The sequence below is a fragment of the Schistocerca piceifrons genome, chromosome 2, assembly GCF_021461385.2.
Source record: "Schistocerca piceifrons isolate TAMUIC-IGC-003096 chromosome 2, iqSchPice1.1, whole genome shotgun sequence".
Taxonomy (NCBI): Eukaryota; Metazoa; Arthropoda; class Insecta; order Orthoptera; family Acrididae; genus Schistocerca; species Schistocerca piceifrons.
The window spans coordinates 712,403,966-712,429,422 of NC_060139.1; the positions used below are offsets into that span (position 1 = coordinate 712,403,966).

Here is a 25,457-nt window from a genome sequence, read left to right on the forward strand (position 1 = left end):
GTGTGCAGGCTTGTGTGAATGAATTTGGTGTGTTTCTGTTTTTCCCATTTTCTGTCAAAGGCTGCAGCCGAAAGTTGTGAAAGTTGTGCCGGTCTGCAATTAGCATGTAGTCTTTACAGTAAGTAGTAACCTATCTTTTCCTACATTGTTGGTATGAAATATTACATTAATTGTTGTTGTTGTGGTCTTCAGTCCTGAGACTGGTTTGATGCAGCTCTCCATGCTACCCTATCCTGTGCAAGTTTCTTCATCTCCCAGTACTTACTGCAACCTACATCCTTCTGAATTTGCTTAGTGTATTCATCTCTTGGTCTCCCTCTAAGATTTTTACCCTCCACGCTGCCCTCCAATGCTAAATTTGTGATCCCTTGATGCCTCAGAACATGTCCTACCAACCGGTCCCTTCTTCTCATCAAGTTGTGCCACAAACTCCTCTTCTCCCCAATTCTATTCAATACCTCCTCATTAGTTATGTGATCTACCCATCTAATGTTCAACATTCTTCTGTAGCACCACATTTCGAAAGCTTCTATTCTCTTCCTGTCCAAACTATTTATTGTCCATGTTTCACTTCCATACATGGCTACACTCCTTACAAATACTTTCAGAAACGACTTCCTGACACTTAAATCTATACTCGATGTTAACAATTTTTTCTTCTTCAGAAACGCTTTCCTTGCCATTGCCAGTCTACATTTTATATCTTCTCTACTTCGACCATCATCAGTTATTTTGCTCCCCAAATAGCAAAACTCCGTTACTACTTTAAGTGTCTCATTTCCTAATCTAATTCCCTCAGCATCACCTGACTTAATTTGACTACATTCCATTATCCTCATTTTGCTTTTGTTGATGTTCATCTTATATCCTCCTTTCAAGACACTGTCCATTCCGTTCAACTGTTCTTCCAAGTCCTTTGCTGTCTCTGACAGAATTACAATGTCATCGGCGAACCTCAAAGTTTGTATTTCTTCTCCATGGATTTTAATACCTACTCCGAATTTTTCCTTTGCTTCCTTCACTGCTTGCTCAATATACAAATTGAATAACATTGGGGAGAGGCTACAACCCTGTCTCATTCCCTTCCCAACCACTGCTTCCCTTTCATGCCCCTCGACTCTTATAACTGCATCTGGTTTCTGTACAAATTGTAAATAGCCTTTTGCTCCCTGTATTTTACCCCTGCCACCATATTACATTAATATAAGTTGGCCATAGTAGGATTACTTGATATCTACAAAAGTTAATTACAAATGTGCATGAACAACCAATAAAGTTAGTTGTAAGAACACTAAACTACCATTTACGGACACTGGGTGAAAGTTCAAATTGCACTGTTGAAGTAAGGATTAGTATAGAGATGCCAGCCATTGCTGTGGAGCAGGTAACGTGAAACCTCGTGATGAGTAGTGTCAGTAGCAAGGAATATGGCATGCCAGAGATGTAACAGCACCCTGTCTCTGTAGTGAGTGATGGCATGCTTCTGCCATTACATTTCTGGCATGCTATATTCCACGCCACTGACACTGTTCATCGAGAGGTTCCACATTGCCTTCTCCATGGCAATGGCTGGCATCTCAGTGCTTATCTTTGCTTCAACACCTCAGTCTGAACTTTTGCGCAGTGCCCATAGATGGCAGTTTAGCCTTCTTACAATGAATTTTATAGATTACTCATGCACATTTGTAATTATCTTCTGCAAATGTAAAGTAATTACTACTACAGCCTACTTAATTTGTGTAATGTTTCATATCATATTTTATTTGTATCTATACTGATATTTTAAGTTGTTGCATACATTAACATTGTATATGAAGTTATATTGGCTCCTGTTGAGGTCATGCAGCGGGTGATGGGTTGAGCTTACCCTTTGTAATTCTGGAGCATTTTGACGCTATTTAGCAGTTTCCAGAGGAGTCTTTTGACAGTTGCCAGTGCTCCAATCATTGTCTCTGCTCACCACCTAATTATATAAAAACTTTTCAATTTAATTATGATTATGTATCCATTTATGCAGGTGGATAGTATAATTTTGCACCTGTTACTCTTGAAGGAGAATTACATTTTTTTTTTAAATCCAAAGACATGGTGTAATGATGATCTAGATATGATCGAAACTGGTTACTGCTGACATGTGAGTTTTAATTTTTAGTAAAAATTTGCAGTCATAATCTTGTATTGTTGTGTATTGTATTGTCCAATATCTCATTATATATTTTCATTGCTGGTATGATCAAATGACTGATACAAAGAAACAAATTTCTGTGAGATACTCCACTTTATCAATGAGCTGTGCCGGTTTGTTTTGGCACCTCCAGACACATGCCGTGATACTGTGGCATGGGAATTTCAGTGGAAACCAGGATTACAGACAAGTGCCTTCAAACAAACAAAAATTAATTATGTAACTTTATTTATTTATTTGCTCAAAGTGATCAATGCTTATATTTACGTTGGGTAGATGATGGCCTACAGTAAATTGCAACAGATTTGTATAAGATTTGTTTCACTGAGTTGCTTATATGTTGCACTTGATCATAACCAGCACAATTACTATCCCAGGTTATCTTTTATAGACCAAAAACCGTGATGCAGCATGTAACAGTTCATGGCTTTACTCTGTCGCTGTCGCTATATTGATGGGCCTGCCTTGGCCCGAGGTGTAGCAATTTAAGCTTGACTAAGCTATTCCTCCTCAATTCCTTGCTGTTAGGGATGTTTTTCCTCAGGTTTTGAATTGGCCTCTGGTTTCTGTAAAAGAAAGAATTGTCTGCCAGATGCCTCCAGCGGCTTCTTATTCTTCTTCTTCTTGTTACTTCCGGGCTGCCTGCACTCGATCTTCTTCAGGTGGAAGATGTCCACAGGCGGCATCTGTTGCTCGATGTACAGGACGGCTTGGTCCGTCATGTACCGCCAGTCCTCGTCGGTGAAGATCGGATGCCCGTTTATCAGCTCCAGATCTGCACGCCAGACGAGTTCCCTCCCATTGATCTTCTGGTTTAAGGGTTCGCGCACCCAGTGGAACGGATGGGGGTAGCTGCTGTTGTGCAGGGAATCTGTGATCTTGGTGAGCACCTTCCTCACACAGTTCTTGTTGGGGAGGGGGAGGCATTCGAATGGCTCATCTTCTTCTTCTCCCTCGGTTTTCACGGGCGTCTCCTCTGTCGTCTGCATTTCCGCAGAGACAGGAGTGATGGCTGCTTCTGAGGGGGCCGTCTCCTTGTTGTCGGTGGTTGTCCCTGACTCCATGACCACCTCCCTAGCAACCTGCGTTGCCGCGTCAGCCAGAGAGGTGGTCATTTGTGTTGCCGCGACTACCCTGTACTGGTGGGGGTCGGCACCACATCCAGTGTCATGCGAGACGCAAGGTATAGGGCAACCCTTAGTTGTGTCATCTCCCAACATGTCTCATCTAGTTCCACTCTCAGGGCCGCACTCTCCTCTGCCATGGTGGATTTTAGTGCGGTGATTGTGTCCTCGTTGGCTTCCTGCAGTGCTTGGCGGAAAGCGTCCACATCGTCTTTGTGGCGCAGCCCGCTTCCCCTACTAGAGTAGGAGGGTGGGCTGTCCACCTTTTCTTCTTCTTCGTGTGTGGTGGCCCCTTTCCACTGCTTCTATGTCTTCAGATAGCCGCAGCTGCGCGCATTTGTGGCGTGCGAGCCGCCTCAATTTACGCACATTGCTGCGATACCTCTTGGTTTGTTTCAGTTTCGTGTGTCGTGTGGTTTCCCACACTTAACACACACAACCACGCCGTCGCATTCCCTGTCTATGTGTCCCAACTTTTGACACTTATAGCACTGTAATTGTGCCACAGGCTTTCACTTCTTCTTCTTGTTGCCGCAACCGTTGCTCCCGACTGCCTTTAGCAGGAGCTCAACAGCAGCAGCACTCTTGCCCTTCCTCCATTCCTACATCCAGGCATGGCATTGGGCTAGTGGCATTGGCGTGTGCGAGTGACGGTAACAAAGTGAGCCTCAGTGGGTTGAGCAGCGGAGTGCGTGTCATGGCTTTACTAAATTGCATATTGTCTTCAGTACGCTTTATACTCACGGGGAACTTACTGAACAGCTAAAAGCCCATGTGGATAGCTCTCCTTTTACCAAGATGTGTATTAGCATGTAGCAAATGCTGGTTTGAAGTTATTTTAGTGCAGTGTCTGTGAATTTTACTGTTTTTCTTTAGTCTGCATTCATTTGGGACTATGTGGTTTTTTAAGAATGTTACAGTCTCAAGAATATGTAAACAAGGCAGTGTTGGGATTTTCCGTGCTAATTCAAGCCTTATGGCTACACCATGTAGTGGGGGATCCCTGCCTAAATTTTGTGTATTGTGAATGTTAAATATTGCACAAGGGAATTTTCACAGCCCAAAGGTATATACTTTTCTTCATATGTTTTTGGATCTGTATTTTGACAGGGCAGTCCTTGTCTGAACATTATAAGGAAACAAGGACTGTTGAGGACTGTAACTGTGCACAATAAATACTAGTTATTCTTAGACCTATCTATTAATTTCAAAAGTTGCTCACTGTGTGTGGGGTTTGAATAGAAACAATTGGGAATGCCATTTTTCAGCCACATGTCACAAATGTGTTCCTCTATTACACAAAACCTGGTAGATTGCAACAGATTACATACATAAAGAGAACATCAAATACCAACTTTTGGATATGGATTTATTTAATTTATTCATTGGCACTATGTCAGTAGTTTGGGGTCATTGATAATTACATGGAATGTGTAAAACTTCTTAAATGAAATAAAATGAAAACAACAGCAAAAACACTGATGATAATGATCATACACATATAGTTTTAGAATTTACTTCATTTTACGTCTGTTTAGTAACAGGAAAGAGAACAGGGAAGATGTCAGTCACAACCCATTTACAGGTGCCATCACAGCATTTGCTTGGAATAATTTGGGAAAACTGAGGCAAAATCTAGTTAAAAATGGTTACTCTATGAGAAATCTAAATAAACATTTTGTTTCAGTGCTCTGTACATTTAATCGTGCTCTGGTATTATGTTGTTGAGTCGTAAGCTAAATTTAATTCGCTTCCTGTAATTCCTCCATTGTGTTGCAAGTTTCCTCAGCTGCAATGACATTTGTGATCCTGCACTCCATTCAGGTCGACTTCTGCCAGTTATTGTTATGAGTTTCAACGCTCTTTCATATCACACTACTTCAACATGTTAGTGAAAAATTCTACTGCTCTAATCTTCTGATATGTGATTTTACCTTGTTTCCACAAGTGATTATTCAGTTTTAAGGATTTTTGCAAAATGAAAAGTACTGACAGGTTTGAGATGTTGAATATGCTCAGCTGTCAGGGAAATTCTTTTGGTGACTGTTTTGAAAGATTGTGAAATGAGCTGAATGCAATGGAAATTATTTCATGAAGTTTAAAAAAAAGTAGAATGATGAAAAATTTTCACAGTATCTCATATTTACGAAAAGGGTAAACAACATCCTCATACTATGTATTGTTATGTCACGTGGAGGCACTACTTTTTGGCTCCAGTATTTCTCTAGGTTCAAGAAATTGTTAAGTTGTTAACTAGAAAATCTTTGATCCAGTATCAAAGTAGGATTTGGCATGTGTATATGACTGGACTTTTAATGCTATGTGACTTTAGTGAACCTTTTTATCACAGTGCTTACATCCAATATATTTTCCTTTCCTAGGAATGTTTCCATATGTATGCTTGGCAACTATGCCAATATTCTGCTATCCTGATTGGCCAAAAACCTGTAATTTAAACATCAAAAAGTTACTGTGGAGCCGCTCATTATCAAAGACTAAGTTGGAGGAGAAGAAGCTAAAGAATTGTAAGTTTTGATTTTAACTTGTGAAATTCCTAATTAAATAAAAATAATTTAATACTTTTGAAGCCAATAACATTAGTTTATTATTAATATATTCATAAGGAAACCTAGATTGAGGACAGATTCAAAGTACATTTTGAATGAATATTTGTGAGTGCTATTGAGTACACAAACTCTGAATTTTATTATATTCTTACAATGTATACAGGAAAATGCATCCTAAAACTGTGTTGTCATTGGTATTTATTAAAGTATGTTTTTCTTCTTTTTTCAGTTAAGTCTCATCACCAGTCAGCTGTCCCAGCACAAACACTTTCACTTACTTGGAAACACAGTTTTGTTGCCACATTGCTCATTTCATACACTGGCGTGCAGGTTTTCTTACCTTATTCTCATTTTATAACAAAGGTGACTGAAGTGAATTTCAGAATACAATGGTTCATATTAAACTAATAATAATAATAATAATAATGAAAATAATAATAAGTTGTTTGACATCAAATGATTTTGTGTGTTTTCAAAAGCTGCATATCAACATTACAAATTCATTTTTCTAATTGCATCATGAGCTTATGATTGCTTTTCAGTGTACATAAATATTATCTCCCTGTTCATTTATTCTATAGAGGTGCAATATATTCCAATAGTATGACATAGAAATTACTTAACCCTTTTAGTGCCAAATACGATCTGATCGTGATCCAGATTTTCGGCGAAAAATGCCAGTAACGATCTGATCGTGATGCCTTTCTCATTCGCTAGGAAATACTAACAACTTTGCCTTCAAGCACGGAAAAAATGAATGAGAAAGGCATCACAATCAGATCGTTAGTGGCATTTTTCGCCGAAAATCTGGATCACGATCAGATCGTATTTGGCACTAAAAGGGTTAATATTCTGTGGGACATAGTACAAACAAAAAAGAGGCATCTTACTTAGTATTCACCAGAACATATTTTTACTTACATGAGTGTTTTATTCTGTGTCAAATAGTGGTACTTTTCCAAAGAACAAAATGGTTACTGGTAAGTAGCTTTCTAAGGTAAACTTACAACTTTGGGACTGGAAGGCTTACGACTGCACAAGGCAATAAATTTCCTACTTTGATTGCTGCATCCACACAGTCCTGTCTTGTTAGTATGGTATTTCTTTCTGGTTATTGTATTATGTTGCTGTAGATTAAAGTTCATTTACTTCTGGTGCCACAGATGCTGTGCAACATCAGTACCTTGTATTTTAATGAAAGCCCTCTTAGTTTATGTGCCAACAAAGTGTCAGTCATTGAATGTGACAGGAAGAGGCAAAATGACTCTGGGGTAGGATTTTACTTATGCAACAAAATAGTAAGAAAAGGAACTGACTGGGTACTGGGTAAGGTAACTTACCTTGGGTCATTGTACCTAGTCAGTTCCTTTTCTTACTATTTTGTTGTGTAATTAAACTTCTACCACAGTGTCATTTTGCCTCTTCCCGTCAAATTCCGTGACTGACATTTTGTTGGTGCATAAACTAAGAGGGCCTTCAATAAAATACTCCACTATTTCATTCATAACACTGCTGCAGCAGTTCTCTAAGTCATAATAAACTTTATATTTGCAAACAACAAACATATCATCTGCATATGTAACTATTTCAGGACTAAGAGAACAGTTTGAAACAAACTAGTATTCTTCTTTTGGGTACCTTCTAGTTATCAGATACTACAAGCATTTCACATGCTCTCAGTCTATATTAAAAGCAATCTTGATTAACATTACTCAGTCATAGACCTTAGTAGAATACGTGTCGAAGATATGTTTGAGGCAGCTGGTGTGGTAATGCACGAACAAAAATTCATTATTGCCTCACGTTGTTGAACTCCTAACTAATGAGATAGTATTTATAGAAAAAATTAATTCTTTAATACTGCAGTTGTCCAAACATAAACAGCATAAAATTATAATTGTAGATGACATTAACACGTAAAAAAAATGGCAAAGGAAAAATGTGAGTCACATGGTTAATTCCCTGAAGCCAGTGAACTACTACTGTCTGAATAAAAAGCCCCTAGACTAAATGCGTGTTGTGATAACATAATTAGTAATGTACACAGAGACGCTCTTGAATGTGGTGGGTGGTACAGAATTATAGTTGGAGTCACAAACAATAGCGGTTGGGTTTAGGCTAGTTTTGCGCAACTACTTCATGCATACTCCGACAGCCAGTGAGCGATCAGTAATATTCAGAGCGCTCTGCTGTGAATGCCATCCATAGCTAATGCAAGCATTAAACGTTATGATAGTGAGCTGTTTGCTGAATTTTTATTCCATTTGTCGTGAGCTGTCATGGCTGATGTTAGTGGTAAGTGATACATTCCAGAAGCAAGTGAGAGACATAATTTGCAGGATATATGCTTTCTTCAAGCGGAAAGCATGCGAATGCACGTACAGCAGCTGTCACTTGGAATTGTCAGCAACACTATCCTTATCTGTGCCTCAACATGTGCGAACCGCCATCATTCGTGGATTGGCCTGTAGTAGTATCAGATCATGCAGGACTATGGCTTAAAATGGAAAATTCGGCTCCTTATACCACAGAAAAGACAAGCCATATATAGAATTCTGTGCGAAGCTAGTGACAGACACACACACCCACACCCACCCACCAACACACCCACCCACCCACCCATACACTTCCCTCAAGTACTAAATTGCTGATACCTTGATATCTCAGAATGAGTCCTATCAATTGATTCCTTCTGTAGTCAAGTTATGCCAACAATTTCTTTTCTCCCCAATGATGTTCACTACCTCCTCATTGGCTACATGATCTACCCATCTAATCTTCAGCATTCTTCTGCAGCACCACATTACAGCAGTTTCTATTCTCTTCATGTCTGAACTGTTTATTGTCCGTGTTTTATTCCCATTTAAAGATACACTCCAGACAAATACCTTCAGAAAAGATTTCGTATCACTTAAATCTATATTGAACATTAACAAATTTCTTTTCTTTAGAAACATTTTTCTTTCCATTGTCAGTCTACATTTTATATCCTCTCTACTTCAGCCACCATCACATATTTTACTGCCTAAATAGCAAAACTCATCTACTGCTTTTAGTGTCCCGTTTCCTAAAGTAATTCTGTCAGCATTGCCTGATTTAATTGGACAGAATTTCATTACTCTTGTTTTGCTTTTGTTGTTCTTCATCTTTTATCTTCCTTTCAAGACGCTGTCCATTCTGTTCAACTGTTCTTCCAAGTCCTTTGCTGTCGCTGACAGAATTACAGTGTCATCAGCAATCCTCAAAGTTTTTATTCCTTCTCCTGCATCCCTTCTCTACCAGTGCTTCCCTTTCATGCCCGTTGACTCTTATAACTACTCACTTGTTTCTGTACAAGTTGTATACAACCTTTTGCTCCCTATATTTTACCCATGCTACCTTCAGAATTTCAAAGAATGTATTCCATTTGACAGTCAGAAACTTTCTCCAAGTCTGCAAAAGCTGTAAATTTAGATTTACCTTTCCATAACAGATCATATAAGATAACTTATATGGTCAGTATTACCTTGGATGTTCCTACATTTCTCAGGAATCCAAACTGCTCTTCCCTGAGGTCAGCTTGTAATGGTTTTCCATTGTTTTGTAAATTATTCATGTTAGTATTTTGCAACCATGATTTATTAAACTGATAGTTCCATATTGTTCACACCTGCCAGCTCCTGCTTTCTTTGGAACTGGAATTATTACATTCTTCTTGAAGTTGAAGGGCATTTCAGCTGTCTCATACATCTTGGATACCAGTGGAATAGTTTCGTTATGGCTGGCTCTCCCAAGGATATCAGTAGTTCTCAGGGAATATCGTCTACTCCAGGGGCCTTGTCTCAACTTAGGTCTTTCAGTGCACTGTGAAATTCTTCATGCAGTATCATATCTGCTATCTCACCTTCATCTACATCCCCTTCTCTTTCTATAATATTGCCTTCAAGTACATTTTGCTTGTATAGCCCTTCTATATGCTCCTTCCACTTTTCAGCTTTCCCTTCTTTGCCTAGCACTGGCTTCCCAGATGAGCTCTTGATATTCATACAGCTGCTTTTCAATTCTCCATCATCTCTTTAATTTTCCTGTAGGTGGTATCTATCTGTTCCCCAGTTATTTTTGTTTTCGTATCCTTAAATTTATCCTCTAGCCATTCCTGCTTAGCCATTTTGCATTTGCTGTCAATCTCATTTTTTAAACATTTTTGTCCCCTTTTGTCTCCTTCATTTGCAGCATTTGTATATTATTGATGGCCCAGCATCGAGATCTGTAGCCATTTGCAGAAGGGTTGCACTTCTGTCACATTGAACAATTCTTTTCAGTCATCGTTGGTCCTGTTCTTGCAGGATCTTTTTCTGCCCACAGTGATGTCAGGGATTTGATTCTTACCGGATTCCTGGTATTCATGGTACACTCATGAAATGGTCATACAGGAAAATCCCCACTTCATTGCTACCTTGGAGATGCTGTGTCAGCCGGCCGAAGTGGCCGCGCGGTTCTGGGCACTGCAGTTTGGAACCGCGAGACCGCTACGGTCGCGGGTTCGAATCCTGCCTCGGGCATCGATGTGTGTGATGTCCTTAGGTTAGTTAGGTTTAAGTAGTTCTAAATTCTAGGGGACTGATGACCTCAGAAGTTGAGTCCCATAGTGCTCAGAGCCATTTGAACCATTTTGATGCTGTGTCCTATCACTCATGTGCTGACTGTAACACCACGTTCAAACTTACTTAAATCTGCTATTGTAGCAGCAGTAACCAATCTAACAATTGCGCCAGACACTTGTTGTCTTATATAGGCGCTGCCGACTGCAGCACTGCATTCTGCCTGTTTACATATTTCTGTATTTGAATATGCATGCCTATACTGGTTTGTTTGGTGCTTCAGTGTATTATGCTCTGTGCAGAATTATACCAGGCAGCTTCTTTCATTTCATATCCACCTACTATTTTTTCCTTTTCTTCCTTTTTCTATTATTGAGTTCCAGTCCCCCATCACAATTAAAATTTCCCTATCAGAATAATTTCTTTTATCTCTCATACTTTTTTCAGTCTCTTCATCACCTGCAAAGCTCATTGGTATAAACCTGCACTGCTGTGGTGACTGCTGGCTTCATGTCTATGTTTGCTATGATAATGGGTTCACTATACTGTTCATAGTAGGCTACCCGCCTTCCTGTTTCTTATTCATTGTTCGATCTATTCCAGCATTACTCCTATTTGATTTTGTATTTATAATGCTGTATTCACCTGACCAGAAGTCTTATTCGTCCACCCGCAGAACTTCACTAATCCCCACCATACCTAACTTCAATCTACACCTTTCCCTTTTGAAATTTTCTAACATACCTGCCCTGTTGAGGGATCAAACATTTCACACTCCAACCCATAGATTCCCAAAAAGAAATTTCACTCCACAGCGGAGTCTGCACTGATATGAAACTTCTTGGCAAATTAAAACTGTGTGCTGGACCGAGACTCGAACTCGGGACCTTTACCTTTCGCAGGCAAATGCTTTTCTGACAGAACCTTCCCAGCACGACTCATGCCCTGTCCTCACAGCTTTACTTCCACCAGTATCTCATCTCTTACCTTCCAAACGTCACAGAAGCTCTCCTGCAAACCTTGCAAGACTAGCACTCCTGGAAGAAAGGATACTGTGGAGACATGGCTTAGCGACATCCTGGAGATGTTTCCAGAATGAAATTTTCACTCTACTGCAGAGTGTACGCTGATACGGAACTTCCTGGATCGACTGTGGCTAAGCTGTGCCATCATAATATCCTTTCTTCCAGGAGTGCTAGTCTTGCAAGGTTCACAGGAGAGAGTCTGTATCTGTTCTTTCAGGAGTCCTAGTTCTGCATGTTTTGCAGGAGAGCTCCTGAGAAGTCTGGAAGGTAGGAGATAAGATACTGGCAGAAGTAGAGCTGTGAGAACAGGTTGTGGGTTGTGCTGGGGTAGATCAGTTGGTAAAGCACTTGCTGGTGAATGACAAAGATCGCGAGTTTGAGTCTCGGTCCGGCATGTAGATTTCCTAATGATAACTTTCTCTTGAGTAGCCCCTGCCCAGAGACCAGAATGGAGGATTATTTTACCATCCAAGAGATGCCATGATCAATTAACTACAAAATAGACATGCAGGTGCTTGGGAAAAATAATGGCTGTAGTTTTCCCTTGCTTTCAGCTGTTCAAAATACCAGCACAGCAAGGCCATGTTGTTTAACATTATAAAACCAGTTCAGTCAATCATACAGACTGTTACCTGTGCAACTACTGAAAAGGCTGTTGCCCCTCCTTAGGAATAACACTTTTGTATGGCCTCTCAACAGTTACACTCCATTGTGGTTGCACCTACTGTATGACTAATTGTACCATTCAGGCACACAAGCCACCCCACCATGGCAAGGTCCGGAGTTGATGATAAACCAGTTGGTTTCATTAGATGGATAATAATAAAGCAATTGATAAAATGCTTTTCCATGTTCCTCACACATATTAGGCATATGATAGAGAAGATGTGGCCCATTTTAACCAAATGATAATGTAGTAATGTTACACAGAAGCAGCAGTGTACCAACTAGTGGTACATTCTGCAACTTAATAAACTCAGGATAATATGAGGGTGGTTTGAAAAGTTCTTGGAATGGAATGGAAAAAAAGTACTTTCATCACTGAAACTTTTTTTATTTTTCAATGTAGTCTCCTTGTAGATTAGTGCGCTTGGTCCAGTGATGTTCCAGCGCCTTGATCCCATCTCGAAAATGAGTTTCCTCCAGGCCTGCAAAATATTTGTCAACTTCGGCTATTAATTCTTTGTTTGAAGTGAATATTCATCCACCAAGAAAAATTTTCATATTTGGGAAGAGATGGAAGTCTGACAGAGCCATATCAGGTGAATAAGGTGGGTGTGGCAACAATTCACACCTTATTTCATGTAATTTTGCCATGGCGATGGCACATGTATACGGGTGTGCATTGTCTTGATGAAAGATGATTTTCTTCCTTGCTAAACCTAACCTTTTTTCATATATCTTTAGTTGCAATTTGTCCTGGAGGTTAGCATAGTATTCTCCAGTAATTTTTGCCCAGTGGGGAGATAATCTACAAACAGAATCCCCTTCACATCCCAGAACACTGATGCCATGACCTTTCCCGCTGAAGGAACTGTCTTTGCTTTCTTCGGTGGCGGAGAATCAGCAAGTTTCCACTGCTTCGACTGTTGTTTTGTGTCTGGGGCATAGCAGTGCATACAGGTTTCATCTGTGTTCACAAACTGACACAAAAAATCTTGTTTGTTTCTCCTAAAACGGGCCAAACATTGTTCCAATATGTCCATTCTCATGTGTTTTTGATCCAGCGTCAAGAGCCATGGCACCCATCTTGAAGATAATTTTTTCATTTCTAATTCTTCAGTTAAAATGTGATATACCCTTTCAGATGACATATGGAAACCATGAGTAATTTCACACACTTTCAATCAGTGATCCTCCATGATCATTTTGTGCACTTTTGAAATTATTTCTGGAGTAGTGACACATCTTGGCCAACCACTGCACAAATCATCATCTAAGCTCTCCTGATCAAATTTAAATTCATTTGTCCACTTGGCAACAGTTGAATATGAAGAAGTAGAGTCCCCCAATGTATTCTGGAAATCAGCATGATGAAAGTCCTTTGCTTTCATACCTGTCTTTACGAAATACTTTATCACTGCTCAAATCTTGATTTTTTTTCCATCTTTGCAAATCACTACATGGGAACAACAACAGAGCCATGTGACCACTACAGCTCTCTTCCAAGAGCACTGATGTGGCAACAGCCCAATGAGTATGATGTGAAAAACTCATTGTGGTAGTGCTCACCTCTCATGGTGATTCCAAGAACTTTTCAAACCACCCTTGTACTAAACATTCTGAAAGATAAATCTCATAGAAGTGACAGGGACAAGGAAAAGTATATAAATATGAGAAACTCTACAGATACCAAATCATAATTGCGTAGTGCAGTGCAATTGATAAGTGTATTTTAAATTTTTCAACATAAATGTAAAGCAGCTTAGAATGTTATTAAAAGGGAAATTAATAATTTCAATAAAGAAAACAGCATCCCTATTAACTGTTTTGTAAATAGTGCCAGCAGCACCACCCCACTCTGTGATTCTACCTTAGATGCAAAAGCCCTGCTCACTCTTGCAAAACAGATAGGAAGTTAGGAATTTACTTAGACCCTAATCACTTTAAATATCATTTACAAATGGGTAAACAAACCAAAAATATCCCAAAACAGAATACAATTTTTCCATCATAAAGTTATGTTTCCTATGTATGAAAAAAGGTGATAAAAACTCCCAAATGACTATAGACCCATTTGAATGGTACCACTCATATCAAACATATAGCGAACGGCATGTATAAACATATATATAACCGTTCCATAAAATTTTGGGTGGACTGCCACATGTCAGTAACTTGCTGCCACAATATTCTGGTACAGAGTCTTCTTCGCCATCTTCAGGTGTATACTGGCAACAGTACACTGACCTCCACTATCATAAACTCTGCTAGAGCCTGTGTGGTGTCCCCAGTTGTTCATGAACATGTGTAGCTTGAATGCTTGCACTTTCGCTGGAAGTCTATTCACCTCATCAATGACAGAATTCCATGATGAATCCACCTGCAAACCACCACAGCCATCAACTGGTTTCAACCCAGCACGTGGAAGAAACTCACGGGAAAGAGGATAGATAGATAGATAGAGAGAGAGAGAGAGAGAGAGAGAGATGTTCACTTTGTGTTCTGCCCAGGACACATTTTTGGATACTCACCATTTCTGTTGTTCGCATTTTTCCCATTTGGCTTTTTGTATAATTCAGCTGATCAATGCTAAGTTCAAGTGATTAAGACTTTTAAACTTTTTTAAATGAACAAAAAATGGTGCCTTAATTTTTATAGTGTCACAGAAACATCTCATGCCTATGTGACCAATTATCAAAAGTATTTTAGGACTAATACATAAAAGTGCATAATTCTTGTTCACTATGGACATATTGCAATAGTGCAACTGTGGAAACTGAAAGCATTTTATAATGATTTAACTGCATCCAGATGCTTTTATAGGCATTTATTTGTCCATTATCACATTTCAAGATGTCTGAGAATCCCATCTTCATTTAAGTGTGAACAACATTGTTTCTTTACTAACGGTGTTGCAGGATTTTGCAATGGAAGTTTTTAAGACAACTATTGTAAAAAATTGTAAGTAAAGAAACAGTGCCTCTGACATTTAAATAAATGTAAATATATCTAAAGGAGGGAGTGAATGTAAAATGAATGTACTCTCAAAAATACATGCTTTGAGGTATAATTTGTTGATGTGGCAGGTGGGGAAAGGGCTGCCATTTATATCGGAGCATTACCACGTAAACTATAATGTCACGGGTGATGTTGGTACAAGCAAGGTAGACTGTCGATCAACCATTGGAACCTGAGTGAACTTAATACGACTAAACCACACTGCATGAAATCTCCCTCGAACAATATTTAAGTTAACTTTATTGATCACAGCCACAGGAGTTCTGAGCTTGCAACTGAAAATAACGTAACATGCAGGGAATAAAACATCAGAGTTAACTATGCACAATCTCATTCCAGCATGGAGGATACAAAAAGAATAGAAAGTATAATCAAAGAATAACAAAACATAAACACACACACACACACATATAAAACACAGTGCCTCTGGTGGCTGGCACAAAATGTTTGATGGCGCTATTGTTTCTAAACACACGCACATAACACACGTGATACAACACTGTGTAAAACAGCGCAATGTTGCCACATCAGCCTCCGTGGTGGAAGTGGAGCATTATTCTGAATAGCAGGCTGGACAGTGGACACAGGAACCAGATCTTGAAGTATGTGTTGGTAGGTCTGCTGCTGTTGTAATCTGCACTGGCAGCTGTGAAGGTAGTGATGAGGCAGCTGTTGGGTGAGGCCATAGTCCTGGAAACTTTGGTATTGTTGCTTTGTGGAGGTTGTCAGCCGGTTTAACATCACCTACAGAAACGGTGGTCGCCTTTCCACTAATTGAAATGTAATTTGTTTTGTCTCCCCTTGCAACTGCATGGTGGGATCCTAAGTATAGTGGCTACAATAATGGTTTGATGCCTTCTGCATGTAACATGACATGTGAATAGGTTTTCAAGTCTTGATGCACACAGGTGGTTGCTGTATCGTGTCTGTGAGGCTGGTGTCTGTGGATTTGGGCCACATGCTCTTGCAGTTGGTGTAGGGATTCTGGCTGATCATCCCTTGGTTGTGGCAGAGCATTTGTTTCCATGAATTATCCTGGAAACCTCAACATGTCACTGTACCCAGTTCTGCCAAAGAAGCATCTAGATCTGGTTTGAAAGTGTTTCTGAGGTTAAGTAGTAACATTAGAAGGGCCTTGGTCCACTCAGTGTTGTGGCACATTAGTGCTGCCTTAAGTGAGCGATGCCATCTCTTAACCATCCTGTTACTGGCTGGGTGATAGCTCATCGTTTTGTGGTGAGTTGGGCCACAAAACTTCTCGATGTTTTGTGGTGAGTTAGGTCACAAATCAAACCACAAAACTTTTGATTTGTCTGAACTGGTTGTATTCAAATTGTTATCCTCTGTCTGTCATGACATATAATGGGTGGCCAAAGTGTGACACTCAATACAACATGAATGCAAAAGCCACAGTGTCCACTGGTGCAGCTACTGGCCAGCAGGTGTAAAGATCTATCATTTTAAGTATGTTGGCTGTCGGACAATGGCAATGGATCAGTGATGTCAATTTGGACATGACTGAAAAGGGCGTTGTGACCAGAAAGTTCCCTATTGGTTACTGGCATGTGGTGGTGTATTGCTACATTGGCATTTAAGGCAACACCTCCCCCATTCATGGAGGTCATTCTGCATACCCATCCGCAAGTAGAGATTTGTCACTAGACGTTTTGTCGATCAAATACCAGATTGGCACAAGTTTTGTAGCATATTGAAGACATCCCTTCTGAAGGAAATTGATAGGAATGGCCATGATTTTGACATGGTCATGTCGCAGTACATCTTGACATCACTCCCTGGAATGGATAAATTGCGGATCCAATGCTAATATTCCTGCTGATAAAAGTCCTTGTTGTTCTTGACCTGATTGTTGAGCAACGGCAAGTGTGGTATAACTGATTGTGCTAGAAATTCTTCTGACCCAAGACGAACAACTGATCACCATGTTGTCAATGTTGAAGATGTGCCAGATGTCTGTGCTGAATTGTGAGATGTGTTGCCAAGGTGAACAGTTTGTATTGTTCTGGCAAAAGTCATAAGTTAGCGATATGTGATCGGTGTAGGTGATAAAGCTTCTAGTTTCCAGGTGAGGGCTGAGGTATTTAATGGACTCATAAATGGCCAGAAGTTCTCTGTCATAGGCACTCCACAGCTTTTCTGAGGGCGATAGTTTGCGCAAGAAAAACATGAGTGGTTGCCGTGTGTCACTACATCACTGTTGCGATGTTGCACTGATCACCATCTGGCTAGCGTCAACCAATAGTGCCAAAGGTGCAGTGGGCTCAGAGTGTGCCAGTAGTGTGGAATCTGCGATGCTCTTTCAGGTTGCTTCAAATGCCACACAAATGCTATCAGTCCACGTTATAGGTGAGTTATCTTTGTTCTTGGGGCTGGAGAGTGCTGCAATTAATGGTTCCTGTAACTCAGTAGAGTGTGGCAAGTGACAACAATAAAAATTTAACGTACTAAGGAGTTGATGCAACTCCTTGGCCATAATTGGGGTGAAATCCGTAAGATGGCTTTCACCTTCTCTCACAGTGGTAGCAATCCTGCTGCTGTTATCCTATACCCTAGGAAATCCACTTGGGGCTCCTGAAGACACATTTGATGGTGTTCAGGATGATGCTGTAGTGTTCCAACCACTTAAACAATTCCATTAAATGCTACCAATGTTGCTCTGCCAATGACAAAGAAACTAAAATTTCGTCCAGGTAAGCGAAAGCAGAAGTTGGGTCCTGTAGCACTGAGTCAGTGAAGCATTGCCACGTTTGAGCAGTGTTCCTGAGCCCAAAGTCATAAACAGGTCAAAAGGAGTGATGATCAGTGTCTTGGAAATGTCTCATTCAGCTACAGGGATATGTATGTATGCTTTTTCACAGTCCAGGATGCAAAAAATAATTGCACCACTCAGCGCATAGTTATAGTCATGTAACAATGACACTGGGTATCTGTCCAGCATAGTTCTGGCATTCAGGGCTCTGTAGTCACCACAAGGCCACCATGCACCACAGTTTTTCAGGACCAAATGTAGTGATGAGGACTAGGGGCTGTTGGAAGGCCACATTACACCTTCACAAATCATACTGTCTAACTCTGCTTTTGCAGTTTTAAGACGATCTGGAGCCAAATGTCATGATCTACAGGATGTGGGGGACCGTTGATCGGCTGTGTTAGTGTACAGTGTCATGCCCTGCCTTCTTAGGCACTCGGGATGTCATGTCAAGAGCCAGAAATCCATTCAGCAGCTCCACATGTTCGCCATCCACCACCTGCATTACTTTGGCAGTATGGATGGATGCATTCCACCAAAAACCAGTTGCTGTTGAGCCTGTGGTGTTGTCAACTAGGCATGAGTACTTCATGTCCGGCAGTAATTATAATGGGTAAGGAAGTCTTCCCTGATGATAGGTTCAGCGGAATCTGCAATGGTAAAATCCTGTGCAAAGTCTCATCATAAAACCAGGTCTTGTTCCAAGCACAGAGTGCTGTACATTGTTATGACTGAATTGTTTACAGTGGTCAGACAGAATAATGTGGGTAGCCACTTCCTGTGCAACATAGCCCATGGGTAAATGGACAAATAAGATCCAGTGTCTATTAAATTTTTCCAGCTGGACCGCCGATCACTAACAGACAGGCATGGAACTCTTATCGGCAATCAGAGGAGGTGCCAACGTCCTGCTGCCTTTTGGGTAAATACACAGGGTTGTGAATGTGCACACTTGCTCCCTGAATTTCTCGTGACAGCAGCAGATACCGTGCTGCCCAGGTTCAGTTGTGGAAGAGGTCATTGATGAACCTGCTGCACAAGCACCAACACTATTGATTCTGGCTTCTGTCACTGCTCAGATTGCATTGAGATAGCAGTTCACCAATCTGCTGCATCAGTAGACATACCTTGGCCACCAAGGCCTCATAATCTGCTTGTGAAACACTTGGCATCATGCTAGTGCACTGCGCAGTGATTGCGCTCACAGGAGCCAGTGTCATTGTGTCCTGGGTTTGTCTGCCATCTCTGCTAATATGGCCAAGGGTGTGTCAGACTGTGACACTATAATTGCCTTGACAGGTGCTGGCAAATGGCTGCTTCATGTTGTGAGCAGTAAGCTGTCCAGAACGGTTGGCATGTCTACTTTGCTTCTTAGGTGCCACAAGTACTGTGAAGGCTTTCAGTCTCCAGTATCTTCTTGAGTGATAACCTGACAGTTTCATTCTTCGACAGATTCATTCTTCCTGCACTGCTGACACTTGTCAGATCAATTCTGCTTTAAGCTGGTCATAGGAGTTAGCCTCTGTTGGCGAGGTAATTATATCTTGCGCTTCCGTGCCATACTAGTGATCTAATTGGCTTTCTACCAGCGCAAACTTGGTAGCATGTACCAAAATTCCAGAATAGAAAAAACTGTCCTCCATCTGTGCAAATCACAAAACTGGATTGTGTGGCCAGGAAGGTGCTATCCTTACAGATATTCATGACACAGTGGGATTTGTTCAGTCATTTTGAAAATATCTTCTGTAAGCGCTCGTTAATCCAATGATACTATGCAGGTAAATCATATCGGTGTCACCACTTTGTCAGTACAAGCTGGGCAGACTGTCATTCAGCCATTAGAACCTCTGTGTACTTAATACAGCTGAACTATACTACACAAAAACTCCCTCGAACAGTATTAACATTAGCGTCATTGATCACAGCCACAGAAGATGTCGGTAAATACACAGCCTGTTTGATCATTCTGAGCCTGCAATTGAAAATAACGTAACTTGCAGGGAACAAAACATCAGTTATCTCATAGCTATGCACAAACTCATTCCAGCATGGAGGATACAAAAAAAATTATAGAAAGCATAATCAAAGAATAACAAAACCAAAACACACCTATATAAAACACAGTGTCTCTGGTGGCATGCATGAAATGTTTGATGGCATGATTGTTTCTAAACATGTGCACATGACACATGATACAACACTATGTAACTGCATGATTTTGGCACAGGTGATACAGTTTTGACTTTAAGAGGTAGGGGTGTTGCTGTCATGTCATGTGATGCAACAAGCCAGCCCACATGCTTCACTAAGTATGTGAATGAGGCCTGCTGGTCACCAGAGGTGACTGGTCTACATGAATGGCTTTTTGAATTATATATCATGTAAGAACATACTACATTACATGCTGATGAATAGCCACAGGAGAGAACTTACAAAGTGTACGAGAAAACAACAAAGAAATGATACAAATGACTAGTCACTGGTATCAAGCCAACCAGCTGTGCATTAACCATGGTAACTAAAAATGAAAATAAAACAATGAAATCACTTGGACTGATCCTGGATTAAGGATTCACACTGGATGGTCACATCATTTATCTGTGCAGCAAACTAGCTTGTGTACTCTTTGTACTGTATAAATTATGGAACACTGTAAGGAAATGCTTCTTACTCCACTCATACTTTTCTTTGTTCCATTTCCATCTGCAGTATGGAATACTGCTTTTTACTCACCCAAGGAAGAGGAGTGCCCCCAGTACAGAACCTTGAGGCATGCTATACCTAATGTTATTGGTTTTGTGCCATACATGATACTTGTTGTTTGTCGAAGTGCAAACTCTTTCCTATTAATTAGGTAAAACTTTACCAAGTCAATGGTAGATACCTGTAATTCCATGTTCTTAAATTTATCTAATAAATGTAGGGCACAGGCATGTGGGTGCCTGCATGTATGCATTTGTACTCGAGAAAGGATTTATTCTGAAAGCTAATAAGTTCTCGTTATGTTTTGTGTTTGCCTGTAGATGACTCGATGTTTCTGCTATTTGGTGAGTGGTCTCCTTTACTCTTAAATTATTTACATTCTACCAGAACTTTCATGCTATATTTATAGCTTTTCTATTATCATAAAAAGAGATCAAACTGGAATTTTTATTTGCTGCCCTTTTCCTTAAATCACTACTTTTAATCGTTTCAGAAAGACACTATTTTTGATTATATTATTGACTGTTGCATGTAGAAGTTCACAAATACATTTTACACATTTTTGAGATGTTGATGCTTAGCTCATCTTCTCTCATGGAGACATTATATTTTAGTGTATGAATAAATTTGCTTATCAGTATTTAAAAAATTACAGAGAACTACCAGGAAACTTCTTGTCACAGATTGAGAGAGAATCTCAAAACCAGAGTCAGCATTAATTGTTATAAGCTCATGAAGGATGGAAAGGAAAGGTAGCAGAAAATGCAAAGGGCAATAGCAATTCTTTGGAACTTCAGGATAGAGAGACTCTGATATGACTGAAGTGTGGGGTATAGGAGAGTCAGTTAATTCCTTTATCTCTGTTCAGATTAATTTGTGCTCATGTCCTTCACACAGTAACACTGCAGAAAATTCTTTCCACTGTGTAATCTATTGTCTGTTGACATGCTTTCTCTTCCCAGATTTCTCTCTCTTATCTAATGAGAAAATATGACGGTAATCATGTAGGTTGAAGTTATTTTTTCTTTTTTTAACAATTTATTTCTGATCTTCATATTTAATTCAGAAATATTTTATTTATTATACACAGTACACTGACATTAAATCTATGAGTCATTAATAAAGAAAATGTTTTGGCAGCTTCAGGGGAAATGAGCAAGAGCATACTTTAACAAAAGAAAAGCAACTTGGTAGATCAGATGAGGTCCCTGTCATTCTGGTGTCTGACTGAACTACCCTTCCTTTTGAAACTTCTCACACCTGTTCCTCTTTCCTCCCTGATGAAAGAACTGACAGTTCCAAAAGCAAGATATAGATTTTCTGTACTTAAATGTTTCTATCAGCAGTACTGGAATTTTGCATTTGAAGGTAACTACTATTTTTTTATTATTATTGTTATGGTTTTCTTACATGTACAGAAATAATAGTGGGGTCATGAAGATCCTGTCAGGACTGATATGTCAGTCAATGACTTATTGGCTTGAAACATACCATATTCAGTTATTAATACTCATTGTTCCCTACAAGATGTAATTGAACAGTAAAAGATATCGCCAAGGGTGTGATTCAACACTTGAAAAGATATAGGATGACAATATTCTATTGGAAAAACTAAAGAAGACTCCCCTTCTACTTTAGTTCATTTATGCCTTTTTTTGGGAAGCAAATAAGATTTCACAATGAAATAACTTTTAGGATTGCTCAACTGAAACCATGCTGCAATGATTCGAAGATGTAGTAATCCTTGCTTTAGCAGTAAATGATTTAATATTGCGGGAAGTCATTTTCTTACTTTCAATGCTATATACAATTTTTGTAGATAGCTGGAATTAAATTTTTCTATAAACGTTTTAGTATGCATCAATAATGATACTACTTAATAGATAAAACTAACAGTCTGTGGCTGACATGATGTAATTACATAAGATTACTTGACATTCAACTCTACTGCTGCTTTATTTTCTGGCACTTCCTCAGATTTTATTATTCCTCAGATTTTAGTATTTTCAGTGAAAATATTGTTGAGAATTGTCAGTCTGCCAACATATCTCTTATTACAAATACTGTGCTTTAAGATTAGTTCTTTTGTGAAGACCAAGCGTCTTACTGTTTTTAGGGGTACAATAACTGGACAAATGGACTGTATGGTTATTCATGGGACATGATGGTTCATTCATGGGATACTATCATGATAGCTCTCAGAATAGTGGACAATACATCAGGAAAAGAGCATTTCTTAGACCCTGAGGTACAGTTCATAAGCTTTGTTCTTTATCGTAATAACACTGGAGTTATGCTTTATTCTTTTTTGCATTGAATATCAAATTGTTGCAGGCTTGGGTTCAGACCGATCGCTGGGCTAAACATGCCGATATGGTGGTACAGTATGCTCACTGTCTTAAACGGAATATTCTGAGCTACAAAAACAGTCATGTTCCAGGCACTGAGATTGACAAGTATATAACAGGAGACAACATATCAATATATGTGGATGTGTGGTGCTCTCTAAATGGCCGCTTCCAGCAACGCATGTTTGATCCTAACGTAGACATACTGAGAGTGGAATGGTCTCCATTTGAGAAACCATCATGGTTAATGCCTCTCCTAACTGAATTCAGCTCATGGAGGCAAAGAATAATGGAAATGGAAAAAGAAGTTTATTCATGGTCTGATTATAGTGATGCATTGTTTGTTGCAGATTTCCCAGGTAAAGAAAAATTTAGTTGAATTGAATTTAAGAAAGATCATACTGTTCGAGGGAAATAACTGTGTGCCACTTTCGTAATGGGGATGGTATTATTAATAATTGGAATGTATTTGTATTCTGACCAGAATTTCCAACTGGTATACAATCAAATTAAACATTTACAAAAATTCTGCTTAACGAATCAGATACAGGCTCACAAACAAAAAATGACATAAACACTAGAGCTTTCAGAAAAAGATTTCCTTCACCTGCTGAAAGAAAGGAAAGAACTGAAGGAATGACATGAATCAGGTTTTGATTAGGAATGTTGGGTAGGACCCTGAATGAATGGAGTCAACACAATATAGGACCAGAGTGGAATTGGTAATGAAATGCTAGCAATAGATGAGATTTGTTGAAAGATAAGCAAAACAATAACATGTTAAAGAATATAAAGACACACAAGCACAAGCCACTGACAAAACAATACCATATAGCAGGCAGTTATGACTAGCAGATTCACAAAAGTCATAAATAAGGCATTATTTGGCATAAAAGCTAAACATCTGCTTGAAGAAAAATGATAACACATGCAGTATGTACTAGTGTCACATTTCCTAAAACAATTCCATTGTTGCCATACATTCATCTCTATCTTGTCGTAAAAGAGCAAACGTAGAGTTTCATTGAAATGATTAGCCCTTTAGACCTGAATTTTTTTCTGGAGAAAGGAAAATTTTTCCTTACGTGATAATGCTCTTAGGTGATTTTGTAATGATTTTAGATGCAAGATTTATGCAAAAATATGTACCCATTTTCAAAACATACTTTGTTCACTTGGCTTCATTTGAAGGACTAAAATAACTAATTACAAAATATTCTGTATTGTAATAAACAGTAAAATGGTCATTGAGTATTTACCAAGCAAAATAACAATATTCAATTACACCTTGGAATATAGTGAAGCAACCACATCTGTGTATTCTGGTTGTCATGAGCTGCTGTGCATTGCTACAGTGACTTGCTGATATTCAGGTTTCAGTTGGGAAAAATACTTCTTTTGCAGGTAAGACACAGTAAATGTTAATGTACACAACTGTAGCCAGAGGGTCTGAAAGGGTTAAAACACAGTGAAACAGAACTGTATCCACAGCTGACAAAGTGGACATCATTTCTGCTGTGTTTGCACAGCAGTACTCTAATGTCAAAGCCTCAATGATCACATTATTCAGATTTTGGCATGGGCTGTTCCATCCTCCTGTGTTCTAATTGGTTCGTTGACACTCAACAGATATTCGTACTTTCAGAAGGAGAGAACATTGACAACACAATAACTTCTCTTTTGGTAAATATGGTTGCACATGAATGAAGAGTTTTATAGACAAATGACCTTGGTAGAAAGGGGTAGTTGGGGGAGGGGGGATAAAACAAATACCTCTATATTTTAAAATCAATAATATTCAGTGTTAGCTGTGATACTTCCCTTGTGAGATGAAATTTCAGTGCAAGTGTGAATGAAAACCTCATCATTTTCCCATTGTTTTTGTGGATATTCAGTTGCGTCCTTGGAGATTTTCTTGTCCTCCGTACATCTAATTCAAATAACATGAAATCCAGGATGAAATACTGATGATATTACGAAAAGGATGGATTGCTACTCACCATATGGTGGAGGTATTGAGTCACAGACAGGCGCAACAGAAAGACTGCTAAACAAGTAAGCTTTTGGCCAAAAGTTCTTCTTCTACAGTAGACAACTCGCACACATATTCAAGCAAACACAACTCACACATACACGACCATTGTCTCAAGCTTTTGGCCAAAATATCTTATGCAGTAGACAATGTGCTGACACACTCGTGCAAACACAACTCTCATACACATTACCAGTCTCTAGCTGCTGAGGCCAGATTGTGAGCTACTGTGCATGATGAGGGAAGTAGTCTGCACGGTGGTGTTAAGGAGTAGGCTGGGGCGGGGAGAGGGGGCGGGGGGAGGGAAGGATGGTAGGTGAGGGGTAACAGACGGTGAAGTGCTGCTTGTGGGAGCATACGAGGACGATGTGGGGATAGGGTAGGTCAGCTACATGCAGTAGGGGGGTTAGATGGAGAGCAGGGGAAGGGGGGGGGGGGGATGGGG

At 39.6% G+C, this 25,457-nt stretch overlaps 1 protein-coding gene across 2 annotated transcripts in view; it reads left to right on the top strand.

The window, feature by feature from the left end:
- Positions 1-25,457, top strand: part of LOC124774329 (vitamin K-dependent gamma-carboxylase) — a 71,724-nt gene that overhangs the window by 39,760 nt on the left and 6,507 nt on the right. For both annotated transcript variants that reach the window (XM_047249471.1, XM_047249472.1), the window contains 4 exons: positions 5,691-5,834; positions 6,106-6,239; positions 22,749-22,880; positions 22,967-23,339. In XM_047249471.1, the coding sequence (XP_047105427.1) occupies positions 5,691-5,834; positions 6,106-6,239; positions 22,749-22,880; positions 22,967-23,339 (783 nt within the window). The remainder of the gene's footprint in view (positions 1-5,690; positions 5,835-6,105; positions 6,240-22,748; positions 22,881-22,966; positions 23,340-25,457) is intronic.